Source organism: Gasterosteus aculeatus, chromosome 1 (assembly GCF_964276395.1).
Source record: "Gasterosteus aculeatus chromosome 1, fGasAcu3.hap1.1, whole genome shotgun sequence".
NCBI lineage: Eukaryota > Metazoa > Chordata > Actinopteri > Perciformes > Gasterosteidae > Gasterosteus > Gasterosteus aculeatus.
The window spans coordinates 10,154,847-10,169,554 of record NC_135688.1 but is presented as its reverse complement, the minus strand read 5'-3'; the positions used below and the strand labels follow the sequence as shown (position 1 = coordinate 10,169,554).

Sequence of the window (14,708 nt, the reverse complement as noted above, 5' to 3'; positions counted from 1 at the left end):
AGGATGACACAAGCCACGGGGGAATTTAAGCAACTTTTCTACATGGTTGTGAAGTACAATATTAGAATAGAGATGTAGTCTGTCCATCCCGGGAGTGGGATCCCTCCTCTGACGTTCTCCCTAAGGTTTCTTCCCTTTTTTTTCCCTCTTGGAAGGGTTTTTTCATTTTTTGGGGAGTTTTTCCTGTGCCGATGGTGGGTTTCGGGACAGAGGATGTCGTATGTGTACAGACTGTAAAGCCCCCTGAGGCAAATTTATAATTTGCGATTTTGGGCTATACAAAATAAAATAAAATGAATTGAATTGAACAGATGTATTGCAACTAAAAAGCTCTCATCTGCTTAGATTTACCTCGATTAATAGGTTTTTTTGGACCGTTGCCACCAGTCATCCACAAACCCCCCCCCAATTCCTCCTCTCCTTTTGAGTTCTGTCAGCACGGATCCGATTGAATGGCTTCTCTTAACCTTGCTAGCCTCTCCCAGATGAAACCCCCCACCCCCTCCTGCCAGGCCGTTCTGGTGTCCCACTGCCCCAAGACCGCCAGCTTGCCTCTCAGCCTGCCGCCATCTGTTACACCAAACCAGAGGCGACTTATTTAATCCTCCACCAGAGTGTGGAAATTTGCACACGTCTTACTTTCTTCTCGGCCGTGACCACAATTTTAGAGGCTCAAGAGGTGAGTCGGTTTCTCACGGCTCCACCGCCAAACGTCCTTTTATTGATTAGATAGCGGTTTTATTATGTTATTAGTATAATATTAAACTGAGCAACTGTACTCGTCCTTAAACGGCTCATTTTCCTATAGCTCAAGTTGTCTTTCCATTAGCTTCCCCAAAGCGGGTTGCGTGTGAGTTCGCCATAACCTTCGCTCGCTGACGTGCCACTGCATTCCACTGTGATCTGTGTCCCGATTAGAGCCTCGGTATTTGTGGATTACTGTGGCGGCCTTGCAAAACATCACCGCCTTCCTCTGTGTAGGAGTCTAGGGGCGTAGCGCTAGATAACCGGGCATCACGTTAGATTTCACCTCCCCCTGTTCAGGTGTTAACTGGAGCAGACTCGGCGGCGCTTACGTCTGGATGAAGGAGAAGAAACTGGTTTGAATGCGCGTTAATATATGGACACGCTGGTGTGTGTGTGCGCGCGTTCTCTCAGCCTCACTCACTCCTTTTTGGTATTTTGGATAATCCCCTTTTTTCCCTGTGCCCTCGTCTCTCTCCTGCCTTCTCTCGATCCAGTCATCCAGCTCCTTCTGTCTCCACGAGTACCTTTGCTTGTCAGATTTGATTTTTTTTCATCTTCCCCCTAACCCATATTTCTATTTCTCGCCTTCTTATCGTCACATCTCATTCACTGCTCTTTTTCCCCCCCAGCTATAACCACCACCCCCCTCTGCTCTTTCATATCTGCCTCTCCATCCTCTTGTCGGCATGCTGTGTGTGTGTGTGTGCGCGCACGTGTCCGGGGGTGTTTTCGTCAGCAGGTAGCAAAGTAATGTTCTACCCCCATAGCTCCCTCTCTTGCCGATCAATATCAAAAGGTAGGAAATTGGACAAATGTTTGGGCTCAGCTCTTTTCCGAGTGCGTGTGATTAGCTTGCTCCTGAGTTATTTATGTGTGCGTGCATGTGTGAGAAGTGTAGCCTCCGAACCAAGAAGGGTCTATGCACAAACACGCTTTGTTTACATGCGGACACATGCGGGGCAGAATGGCACTTCCACACCGGCTACTGCAGCGACCGCAGGGGGGGAAATGAGTTACAATGTGCGATTTGGTTTCAATGTTAGTCGCCGTGACGCTGTACGGCGTCGACACTATGTTTGTCACTGTAGTGCGAGCTCGTGAGGAGTGAGAGGCTGACCCTGGACCTGCTGCCTGGACGTACATCCTTCCTCCTTACCTCTCAATGAAACCAAACTTACTATTTATGCCCTTATTGTTAACTTGCCAAATGTCTCAATCCTCTTCAGCCATTCGCTCACATACAGCTGATGAGATGAAAACGTATTTTTTCTCCCCCCCCCGAGAAAGCCAGATTGTGGATTTACTGAGACAGCCTTGCATTTATGGATAGATCTATTCATTTTTTCCTATATATTTTGGAGTTGGGTCTTGGCAACACACACACTGAAGCAAAACTTTTTTTCTATTCAAAAGCTCGCTTTCGTGGCTCGCTTAATTGTTGCTTCCCAGCTCGCTCCCTTTGTCCCTGAGGATAATAGGAGTAGATATGGTATTATTTTGTGTTATTGTCATGCCTTCTGAGCTTGTAGAGAAGCAGTTATGTAAAATCGATCCATTGTGACTGCTCTTATCTCTCTGCTCTGGCTTTCTCTCGGCGTGGTGGCCACAGAGACTTCTGCTCGCGGATGCCGGTGTGATGGATGTGTGTTAGCATGTGCCGGCGTATCTGCCGGCCGTAGGCGCTGCCATGGCAACGGAAAGGGCAGCACCCGGCCAACCGCTGCGTTTTCATGGTGGGCTAGGAGTCTGATTTGGGATCAGTCGGAGTGTTGATGCACGGGAACGCGCTGTATGGGCACCGCCGCTAACTGCAGCGCTCGGGGTTTGTGCGATTGCGGGTTCACGGGTGTGTTTTCTCCCCACTGGAGTGCGGCCGGCAGCTGGCCTGATAACAGTAATGACTCATATCTCCTGGTATGAAGTGTAGTAGAGATGAATAATTAAAAGGTTATCTGTTGATGCTCCATTTTCTGACTTAAAATAAATGTTGTTGCCACCGGCAGAGATCCCACCCACATGGACGCCAGGAAGCACGGACGTTTTGTTTGACCTCAGAGGGAAAAGATGCTGGTTTTTTTTTTTTTTTTGAGACTTCACCTTTCATCAACACTTGTGTTTGCTCTTCCACTCTTTTCATTCTCCTGCAACCTCCATCTTTGACGTGCTGTATTGTTTTGATTCATATATCCCTCCTTGTCTTAACCCCCTTTATTATTCCTCATTCTCTTTCATCAGTCCGGACCCTCGTTCTTATGCGTCCTCACGCTCCTCTCGCCCCAATCGATCTCATACTTGGGTGTTTGTCCTCTTTTTCCACCCTAACTCGCGCTCCCTTTTCCCCACCACTGCTGCACTACTCCCCTCTCCCTATCTCTGGTCCCATCCCTGTTTTCCTAGTGTCTGGCTAGAAAAGCTTTTGTGGATAATTGATTGGTAGAAGGGGGGGGGGGGTCGATACCCTCATGCCTTGACTGAGAGCTCTCTCATTTCCTCGCTGCCTCTATCGCGCCCTCTTTTTCTGCCACTCCTTATCTCCTTCGCTCCCTCTGGATTGCTCTTTGTCTCTCTGAATCTCCAAAGTGTGAACAAAGAGAGATTTTTCAAGGGCGGGAAGTTGGAACCTTATCTTTAAATAAACTGGAAAAATAGTAAAATGTAGTGAGTGAGTGATCCATGCGCCTTTCACTTTGACTTTGTTTTTCATTTCTGAAAACCTGGATGTATTGCGAAAATACTAAAGATTAGGCCTTGTGCAAAGCACGACTGCTACTGTACTCGGGGAGTATTAATTTACTGTAATATGTCTGATATGCAAAATAAGAACTGACTGAGTCGTAGAAGACGTGATTTCTGCTCAACTATTTTGAAGGGTGCACCCTTTTGAAAATGCTATTGTGCTTCCGTCTTCCCGTAAAAGGAAAATGATATAGCACGATAGTACATATTAGCCTTGTCAGTGGTTGTCAGCTCAACAAAAGGTGTAAAGGCGTTCCAGAGTGGGAAATATCTGTTGGCTGTTAAAGCTTTAATACTGTCCGCTCTATTAGATTATTAGAGTAAAAGGAGTATTAAGTATTACTGCTGTAAACACTAATTGTATAATTCAGCCTAAGACGAGGTGTGAGCCACAAGTATTAAAACGTACAGGACATTTTGAATCAAGAAGCTAGAGAAACGCTAATGCAGATTTGTTTGGAAACTAACCTCATGTGTATATGTATTGTTTCAGTGATGGATAGAGAGCTCTAGTTAAGTCGCCCCCCTTTTTATAAGCATCTTTTGATATGCTGCTGTTTTCTTCATTGCTAGATCGTGCGTGTTTTTACTGTCCGAGCTATTCGATGGTTGTCTGTAACCCTCTTAATGTACCGGTAGTCTGTGTTGGGTTAAACGGTGCCACATATTCTACACCGAATGTTTCCTATGCGTCTCTCCTCCTCGTTCGTCAGATGCATCACACCTCTAAATATAAACACTGTTTGAAGTAAATTAGCATTACAAGAGCTTAAACTGGCTAATTTAAGTGTTTTTCTGCCACAAAACCTCTCTGCTGCCTTTCAGTTGGTATCGATGCAATTTGACTCTTTAATGTCTAAAGAAAGGCGGCACGTAATAACAGAGTATTCATCCTCCAGCGATGAAGGTGGCAGTTGGCCTTTGCAGTTCCTCAAGTAATTTTAAAGAGTGTGTGGCTACAAAGGTGGCCTCAGCTGGTCGCAGTGCACCAGGGCTCTTAGCAGGCCTGCAGGAGTGCTTTATGGGTTTAATAAATAGCGCTAATAGTGTGTCTAGATGGACGGGGACATTGGGAGAGGCCATTAGAGCGGCTCTGCCGTTTAAAGCCTTCAGAGTGCATCTATAAGCAGCATAGTGATACATCAAATACTTCTTGGTAGTGATTGACCAGCTACTATAAATATTTGATATTTGCTAATTAAACACATGGAAAGAACATTCTGATACTGACATTTCTCCCCCCCCCCCTCCCAGGGTTGAGCACAGAGGGGCTCTACAGGGTCAGCGGGAACAAGGCAGAGATGGAGAGCATGCAGCGGCAATTTGACCAAGGTACGTCACGTCCGACCTACACTACAAGCGTACACATTCTCCTTCTTGCTTCAGCTACACACTTACAAGCTGCGCAGAAAGGTCACAAAGACACGTGTATATATGTGTGTCTGCTTCCATCTAAAACCTCTGCTCCCTTAATTAACCGGGGAGCATCAATTCTACACAGGGAATTGGCCTTCACTTCCTCTTAGACTGCAGAGCCTCCTCCTCTATCATCAACCGTCTCCTGTGTGTGGTGTGTGTGTGTGTGTGTGTGTCTGTCTATCTGCTGTGGGCAGTTAATTACCTCCAGATTGGTTTGGTTAATGAACCATGTCGCAGCCGAGATAGATAGCAGAGCGAGATGGCTTGTGTATGAGTGCGTCCACGCCTGGTTGAGCCTCAAATCCAACTCAGGTAATCAGAGTTGAAGCCCCGCGTTGAATCATCCCGAGCCTCCGGGCCAACGGGACAAGACATCGCAGGTGAAACCACAGCAAGGGCGTCTCGTCGCCATACTGAAGATGGCACTTCATCGCCCCCCCACCACCCCGACGTTTCAGATATCTCGCCACAGGAGAGCGCAGCATCAGAAGCTCTTCGGATTGTTCCATAACTGTGTCTGTGTTACTTTTTCCCAGCGCCTCGTCCTTCTGCACGTACTGCCTTTTTCGTAAAGTAAAACCTTATCTGAAAATGACTTTTTTTTTAATTAAGTCTCTTGCACGCACTCACTCTCTATTGATTGAATTATTAATTGAAGAGCCACCATGCTGTTAAATATGCTTTAGTGAGTTCAGTATTATTATTAATATATCTTTGAATCATATCATTGAAGCCGCCTCTTTTATTTACTGTGTGCATGTCAAATTGTGATGTGTTTTTAACTTCCTCCTATTTCAATTTTCCAGACCACAACCTGGACCTGGTGGAGAAAGACTTCACCATGAACACAGTGGCCGGAGCAATGAAGGCCTTCTTCTCCGAGCTACCCGAGCCTCTGGTGCCGTACAACATGCAGGGAGAGCTGGTGGAGGCCTTCAGTAAGTCCTTCGCCTCTGCAAAAACAGAGATGTAAAAAGGGGATGGAGGAGTAGACGTGTCAGGTTTGAGGAAGGAGCATTTTGGGACGATTGCACATGCTGAAGGGATGCGGGAGCAGCGCGGACGGCGCTGATCTAATGAATTCATAAGAAAGACAAACCAGGGTGCTCCTGAGCTCTCCGCCGCCTCTCCTTTTCTCTTTGTGTCCTGTAATCTGTTGGAATGGAGATTTAAGGCGTAGCTTAGTCTTGCATCGGGGCGGAGAGATTTAACCCCCCCCCGCCGCAAAGTGACTGTCACTCCCTGAGCTCTGTGAGTGTTATTTATTTATTTATATTAACGGCCCCAGAGAGCCTCTTGAGCCGTTAGAGAGACCCGATGAAGCTTCCGCAGTCCGTGCAACAACAGAGGGAAAAGTTTAGCGACGCGAAAACCTTCGTTCGGTCTAAAATAGTCTGCATTTTCTTTGCTTCACGCGTGAGTGGTGGAGAAAGTGAGTGCAAAAAAGCTGGGCGGCTGCACGCCGTCATGGTGACGTTACTTTAAATAAGCTGTAGCGAGTTATGTTTTGGTTGCCGATGATGGACGTACAGCCGGAGGAACTGGCGCCGCGTTCAGTCATTACGCATGAAATCTGTTTTTGATCCAAACTGACCTCATTGTGGGAATACAAAACCAAGTTCTCTGATTGTAAATCATGGTTGTGATGTGGCCGAGAACATCTGCTGTTCCCACTGCTGCGCGCTCTGCCTCGCTCACACACACACACACACACACACACACACAGGATGGACTGTTAGCCGGTGACGTCAGCTTTTTTTGACTCACTCCTCGCTGCCATCAGGCTTTGCACACCCAGTGTGTGTTTGTGTGCGAGTTGCTGTGTGCTGTAGGACATTGTGATGTTATGCTCCTATGGAATGTGTGGCTGTCTGATTATTTTCTTTCTTTTTTGAAATGTAACTTCATTTTCATTTTGAATGTGTATGTTTCCATGACTTTTCATGAAACTGAAAGCTGAGTTAACTTTGTCCTGCACTGTTTTGTTTTTTCTTTGGTCGTTTTTTTTGGGGAGCTGAATCCAATAGCTTTCCCCGTGCTCCTAAAACTCTTCTCCATTGTATTGCTCTTCCGCCCGCTCTCCCTCTCCACCGAGCGCTCCTCATCTTAACACTCCCCTGACGTCTTTCCCATAGATTCCCTTAATCTCTTCTTTCGAGACACTTTCCTCCCTCCGCTAACATCCATCTTCTCTCTCTGCCACCATTCAGAGATCAACGACAGGGAGCAGCGCTTCCAGACGATGAAGGACATCCTGCGCCGCTTCCCCAAAGAGAACTACGAGGTCTTCAAATATGTCGCCAGCCACTTGAACAAGTGAGTGTGGGACAGGGTCAAAAGGGGCCTCCGACAGTGCTGAGTAAACCCGCCGGTCAAGTGACGTAGCAGTGACATCACCGAAACCAGCACACGAAACAGAATAGTGGCTACATCCCTCATGGGTGATTGCAAAATGGATTTTATTTGTATGTTGTGGACGACTCTGCTCCAAAAACTATATAGTGGTTCCCAACCAACACAAATATTAGATCACTTTTACCTCCTTCAAACAAAGCCATGGAAGACGATAGGTTTTTTTTTTGTGAACTGTGGTGATTTGTGGCCCATTTAATTCACCTTTTTGGTTTGTTTGTGTTGCGCAGGGTGAACCAGAACAACAAGTCGAACCTTATGACCAGCGAGAACCTGTCCATCTGTTTCTGGCCCACACTGATGAGACCAGACTTCACCACCATGGACGCCCTGACCGCCACCCGCACCTACCAGACAATCATTGAGAGCTTCATCCACCAGTGCGCGTACTTCTTCTACAATCAGCCGCTGGCCGACGGCCTCCACGGCTCCCCCACCTCCACGCTCTCCTCCGGGGGAGGGACTTCGGCCTACTCCTGCATGGCCGGAGGCTACTCCTCCCCGCCGACTCCGTCCCCGGCTCCCTATGTCCTACCGGCCACCCCGCCAGTCATTCCGCACTACGGCCCTCCTATCCACCATCACCACCACCACCACCAACACCACCTTTCACATCAGTCCCCACCCCACTCCCCACCTGTTACCCCCCAGTCCCCCATCCCCGCCCTGCTGCCGCCCTCCCTACACCCCCACCACCCGCCTACGGAACAACACACGCTGTGAACCAGGGATCAAGGGAAGGAGGGAAGGAAAAAAAAACGAAGACGGGATGATGAGATTTAAGGGTTTAAGGATCAGAGATTTTGAAGTTGGGGAATGGAATTGAAGAAGAAAAATTTAAATCGAGAACCGGAGGTAGGAAGATAAGTTGGGAGGGATTGAGTGAGATGCAGTATGTACAGGGAGAAACCGATGCGCTTGGGAGAAGAAGAGGGCGTTTGAGCCTCTGCTAACTTTAGAAAAAAGGACACACACACACACACACACGAGGCTGACATGGGGAACACTGAACTGGTAGTGTGATCTTTCCACCCTCTCGCCACTTCACCCTTCTGTCTCTCAGTGTCACTGCACCTAGACCTGCCCCTGCCTTATAGAGAACCTACACACTAACTAGTGCACTGTGGCCAGTAACTGATAAAGGGACTCTGGAGTAGATTGGAAAGTCGAATGTGAACTCTGCAACGTTGTGATTGCTTCACCACAGACGTAACGCAAACACTTTGACGAAAACCCCCCCTCGGTGGCCAGCGTGCCTCCGACAACCCCCTTAACCCCTCAGCTGTCCTGGGAGTCCTTGTGGCCGCTTCCTTCGCCACGCGCCCTCATCCTCTACCTACGGGGGGCTGTGGCAGGGTCACGGTGGAGCAGAGAGGAGGTCCTTAAAGCACGTTTGTTCATTTGGCTGCTGTACAGAGGACTTGGGCAAAAAACACGTGTTACTACCCACCCGACAGGATGTTCTGTCCTCTGCGACACACACACACACTCACACATTCCTGTCCATCAGCCCCTCACACAGACACGCATCCACACACACACAATCAGTTTCAATTGAGGCACTATGCCAAGCACGGGAAAAACAAAATCTCAACAGACCGGATCTGCTAGACAGTGAACTGGAGCAGAGGATTATGGGTGCTCGCACCCTTTGCATTCTGGGAAGGCTCCTCCCAGTCTCCTGCTGCTCTCTCTCTGTTTGTTTTAACTTCAACCTCATGCACTGTCTTTGTAAACACATGAAGAAGGAAAAAAAACAACATTCAAAAGTGGCAAAATGTATTGGTCTAAATCTTGATTCTGCATTCCCGCTGTCCCAAAATATTTTTATTTTGTCCTTCATTAGACAAAATCGTGGGAAAACACCCGTCACTCAATGCGTGGCCTTGTGTGTGTGTATACGTTTTTGCGTGAGAGTCTACATGTCTGTGTGCGCATGTATCCATGCCCTTTTGTTTCACCTGGATTTCCCTGTACTCGACAGATAGTGGCAATAATTACGCTGTCAGATCTTCGCCTGTCATGTTGCTTCTCTCACGCTGTGGTGGTTTTACGAGCGAGCCGGTTCTGCAGTTTCCAGTGAGGACCTTGTTCAAAAAGCACTTTCTGAGCACTTTGAAGGCACATTTAAAATTGGAGCTGCTATGACGTGACAGCCACCGTTCACTTTACTGTCAGTCCACCGGCTTTCCTCTGTCTCTGGCAGCTCACCGCTGACATCTGTAGGATGAAATGGGTATTGCAGCCAAAACCTGACTTCCACATACTGCTGTGGTTTTAGTGTCAGATGCAACTGCAAAAAGATTATTATCAACTTTTAGAGCTCAAGTGTAAGAATTTGACTAAAAATAAACTGCAGTTTCAAATCGGATACAAATCAACTGAGATTAACTAGATTTAGGCTGTCTTGTCTTTTTAGTTTACACTTCACCGCGCTCTAAGCCAACCAGTCAGCCAGCCAGTGGTTGCATATAAAGATTTGGGACATTGAGGCAAAATGTAGCCCGGAGAGTAAGCGCTAGAAATGAGGCCTGGGTTTTGACCGCTGGGAAAGGAGGCGTTTTATTGTTGGAAGTAACACGCTGCCCTCTTAGGAAACAGAACGATACCTCTGGAAGGGAGTCTCAAACTTGCTGTCAATGCACTCAAAATATAAATTTGCAAGGGTCCCCCCCCCCCCATCGCCTTGTTATGCCACTGCATTGCCTAGTCGGTCCTTGTCCAAGAGGGACACTTAGTTCTGGGAGAGACCGCGGTCAGAACAGACAGTCCATTCATCCGTCTGCATGACTGGAACGGAGCATCACAGAATTCCTCTGCCCAGCCTGCTGTTACCGTAGAAACCAGTGAGACGGGGCTGGGCGATGATGCTCGCCGAATCAAATCAGCTTATAAAGTGTGTGTGTGTGTGTGTGTGTGTGTGTGTGTGTGCGTGTGCGTGCGTGTGCGTGCGTGCGCGCGTGCGCGCGCGCGCGCGCGCAAACATGTGTCCCTGTGAGCTCGAGAAGTTGCCCACGCGTGTGAACTTATGCGTGTCTCAATGTTAAGCAGATACCTACCGAGGTCACATGTTCTCTTTGACACAGAGTTGCATCTCTGCACGTCTCCCCAGACTGTCCTCTGCCCAAAACAAAAACCTTTAACCAATCACTGAACTCTTAAAGGAACTTTAGAAGTCAACACTACCTACTTACTGTGTGTGTGTGTGGGGGGGGGGATTAGAGGGTAGAGGAATCATGAACATGTTTTTGGTCGGGTGAATTCGAGCGAACATGCTCTGGAGTCGGCCAGACACCCGTGTGATCCAAATAAACGTGAAGGAGAGGAATGCAGTTCTCCTTGCGGTCAGTACCCCGCTGTGTAACCCTGTTAGCTCGTCCAGATTACACACACTGATCCGCTGAAAGTGTGGGAGACACGGAGGAGAGCTGGGGGGGTTAGAGGGAGGAAAGACAGGCAGCAAAAGGGTGAATGGGATCATTATATGGGAGACGGAGGGAGGAAGGGGGGGAGACCACTGGTACTTGTGTGTGTGTGTGTGAACGCCCGCCAGTGGCGTTCCTTGTGTATATCAATGTGTTAATACTGAACTGACTGTGAGGCAGCCAAAGACTGTGTGGGGGGAAAAAAGGGTCGAGAAAGAGATGGGAAGCAAAGTGACAGTTTAGAAGAACAATTGAATTAAAAATGTGACTTTGGTTCAGCGATATGTGGCTTTTTCTTCTTTTCTTTTTTTTTTGCAACAATGGTGACCGATGTCTGTTAAGTTAAAATGAGAAACAAGCAAAACTATATTCAAATGGTTGTTTATTGGTATGTTAGGGGGTCTAACACATTGCCCTTTAGTCAGTGGTGATAGAAAAAAATCCTTTTTACGTTTTATTTTAATAATTAAAAAATACAAAGCTTTTTTTTTTAACAATTTCTTTGTGAACGATTGAGAGAGCAGCCCAGTATAGTGCATGATTACTTCCCAACCACGGAAGAGGGCTCCACAACTCTCACTATTTAAGATGATGATAAACAAATATAAAGAAATAATGGGAGAAAAGAAAATAATAAAAAATAAATGAAGTACTGTAAAGTGAAAGATAACATCAAACAAAAAAAACTGTCATTATTTGCTGAGTATGGTAATTTGTCTCAATGGGAATGGTGTATACAGCAAGGCCTTATGTGATCTGTATCATAGTTAATAAATCAAATCTTGTAAAACTACTGCTTCCTGTCTCTTTTTTACACTGTGATGAAATCCTGAGCAGCCTCTTTAATGCACTTAATTCTTGATTATATTGTATGATACCTCTTATCTCATTTTCTGTGAGGGAATATATATAAATCGGATCTAATCAAATAAGTTTGCATTGTATTTTTACCTTTTTTAAGTTTACAGGCTTGAAAAAAAAGGTCTATTTTAGAAGATTAAGATTAAGAACATTAAATTCTTAAATGTGTAAAAAATGCTGTGTCTTCATATATATCTTGCAAAAAGAATTGCTGATAGAAAAACATGAAACAATATAATCCGAGTGTGTGATTGAGACGTGCCGTAGCTATTGTGCAATAAACCGGGATTTTGTAAACCAATTTGCTTGATACATTGGTTTACATTACATTACATGTCATTTAGCAGACGCTTTTATCCAAAGCGACTTACATTACACTTTAAACCCATGGCTTTTTCACATTTTTGCCCGGGGAGCAATTAGGGGTTAGGTGTCTTGCTCAGGGACACTTCGACATGGAACATGGGGCAGCCTGGACTCGAACCAACAACCTTGTGCTTCCCAGCACACCATCTCTAACCCCTGCGCCACGACGTTTAAAAAAAACCCACATCCAACAGGCAGATTTTTGATTCTATATACACCTAAACCCCTTGATAAGTTACTTACCCAACATCCTTTTTGCAGATGTTTTTTATCTAAGTTACAGGACTCTTGATGTGAGCAGCAGGAATCTGGCATCTCACGTTCCTTCAGATTAACGCCACTCTACTAACAGTTTTGCAGCTGCTTTGGAGGATTGAAACACACTGTAGCTCCGATCTGTTGATACAGAGACGTCAGGACTTGCATAATTAAAGAGCAATGTTCATTTAAAAATGCTCTGAAAAGTTCAGTTCCACCCAGATTGACAAAATCCCACCACATGTTTTGTCTGTTTGCTGTGCATACGGTTGAAGGGCCACATTAGCCACTCAGGGGCCACTCAGATGAGATCACAGTGGCCCACAAGGGCCTCCGCTCTTTTTTGGGTGGGACGGTGCGTGGGGGGGCGCCGGCTCCGCCTGTGCCATTTTCCGGGCGATGTAGCCCAAGGACTTGGGTCCCTGCGAGGCCAACGCGAAGGCCTCACTGCCATTTCACGGTGCCCTCGTCTGACCTTTTCATTGAGTCAAACCAAAGGAAATCCATGTCCATGACCTTTGTGGTGCATCTCTCCATTCTGGCGCCGACAGAAAAAAAAGAAAAGGGCCACGGCGATAGAGGGGCGAGTGAAAAGGGCAGACAGGACACACAACCCTTGAACTCTAACCTTTAAGAGGTGTCACAAGGGAGTGAGTGGTGTGGGAGTTGATTGGAAGTCAAACACGGCGATCGTCAACGTTTGATCTAATGGCCAGCGTGGGGATGAAGCCACTCGGGGGTCGTCAGGGATACGACAGTTAATAACTAATTAAAAAGTGAGATAAGAGAATAAAGCACAATCATCTCCTGCTTTTTCCCTTGTGCGTACGCAGAGACGCCACTAGGGGGCGGAATTGTCCCACAAAGTACCCGGATACAGCCATCGCTCGGCCGGGTAGAGGAGGAGGAGGAGGAGGAGGAGGAGGAGAGGGGGGGGGGGGGGGCGTCGACATAATCGCTCGTGGTTTAAGGTTTGGAAGTCTCTACACACAGAGGTGGCGCATCCACGCGCTTTAATCCACGCGCTCGCACCGAGGCGATTGCGTGAGACGCGCATCCGGAGACGCGTCTCATTGATATGGAGCTCCTCTCCCCCGCTCGCGCGGTTTGAAGTTGGAGGAAATGGCTTTGACTGAACTCCAGAGAGCGTGCGGGGGGGAGGAGGAGGAGGAGGAGGATGATGATGATGGGGGGGGGCGCGCTCGCTAGAGTGAGCCTCGGAATAAAGACAAAGAATTTAATTTGAAGCCATCGGTGCTCTCTGCATTTAAGACGCGTGATGTGGTCCTTTAGAGCGATGCACGACCCGACAAACAACAACAACAACAACAACAACAACAACCGCCACTAAAGTTGTGAGGTAGACCGAGAGAAGGGGGGACACGTCTGCAGGGAGAGAGAGGGGGAGAGAGGGAGAGCGCGCGCTCTTATGGCGAGTCGAGGCACGTAGCTCCGCTCAGCCGTGTCTTTCCGCGGCTCGGAGCAGCTGCGGCGGCGGGGATTGAATTCAGATGCGGCCGCCGACTCCGCCTCGCGGCCCCGGGGCCCCGGGCCCGCTACAGGTGGAAATGCTCTTATCAATACGGACTGTCCGAGCCCGACTGCGGGCCGATCCGTCTCATTGATGATTTTAGGTGCCCCGTGGCCTCTTCCCCCCCCCCCCCCCCCCCCCCCCCCCGTCTCCCCGAGGAGCCCATTGATTAATGCCTGGGTCACGCGGCGGTATTTCCATATTGATGGCGCGATTGATGACAGCGCTCCAGGAGCGAGCCGATATTGAACAGCCGCAAAGTGATACGTTTCAAACTATTTGGCGTGCGTGTTCATGCATGGCGGGAACGGGGGAGGGTTCGGTGCACGTGGCGCAGGCGGCGGGGATCCAGGGGAAAGATGGGGTGTTTCATGATGGAGGCCGCGACTTCCATTCCACGTGCACATTCAGCAATGCTGTGGATCCTGTGATCAATTCCCTATGATAATAACATGCTGTTATTCTCTACCATCAATACTTATATAGACAGTAATAAGACTACATTTTATAACGAGGCGTAATAGTGTGTAAATGTGTTGCTTTATTGCTTTTTCAAATTAAACCGTTCTTAATTTGTATAAGGCGATGAATTAATATCAAATTGTATTAATTACCAGGAGGAAAATAAATGATTACACGCAAAAAAAACAAGCCAAAGCGTAAGCTAAGCTTGAATAATAGATCAAAGAAAGATAAATCCTAGGTAGTGTGGATGCATGAAATGTTCTTTCCACTTGATGTGAGTGTAAATAATATACGCGCTGACAAGATCAAACCGAGGGGCCATGCAATGATCAAGAAGGTAGAACAAATTCAACCAACAACTTTGAGACTAAATGTAGTGGATTAGGAACTTTTGTAACGTGACAACATTATTTTTAAGTTACTAAATCAATGCAGTTTATCATCTTCAAACAGGACAGTAAAAACTACTTTGTAAAATGAGGTTTCAA

At 47.3% G+C, this 14,708-nt stretch overlaps 1 protein-coding gene across 3 annotated transcripts in view; it reads left to right on the top strand.

Annotated features, from left to right (window-relative positions):
* Positions 1-11,529, top strand: part of arhgap35a (Rho GTPase activating protein 35a) — a 50,924-nt gene extending 39,395 nt beyond the window's left edge. For all 3 annotated transcript variants that reach the window (XM_040173613.2, XM_040173621.2, XM_078104871.1), the window contains exons 4-7: positions 4,738-4,815; positions 5,709-5,840; positions 7,113-7,218; positions 7,545-11,529. In XM_040173613.2, coding sequence (XP_040029547.2) covers positions 4,738-4,815; positions 5,709-5,840; positions 7,113-7,218; positions 7,545-8,037 — 809 coding nt within the window. In that variant the 3' untranslated portion in view covers positions 8,038-11,529. The remainder of the gene's footprint in view (positions 1-4,737; positions 4,816-5,708; positions 5,841-7,112; positions 7,219-7,544) is intronic.
* The last annotated feature ends 3,179 nt before the right edge of the window (positions 11,530-14,708 follow it).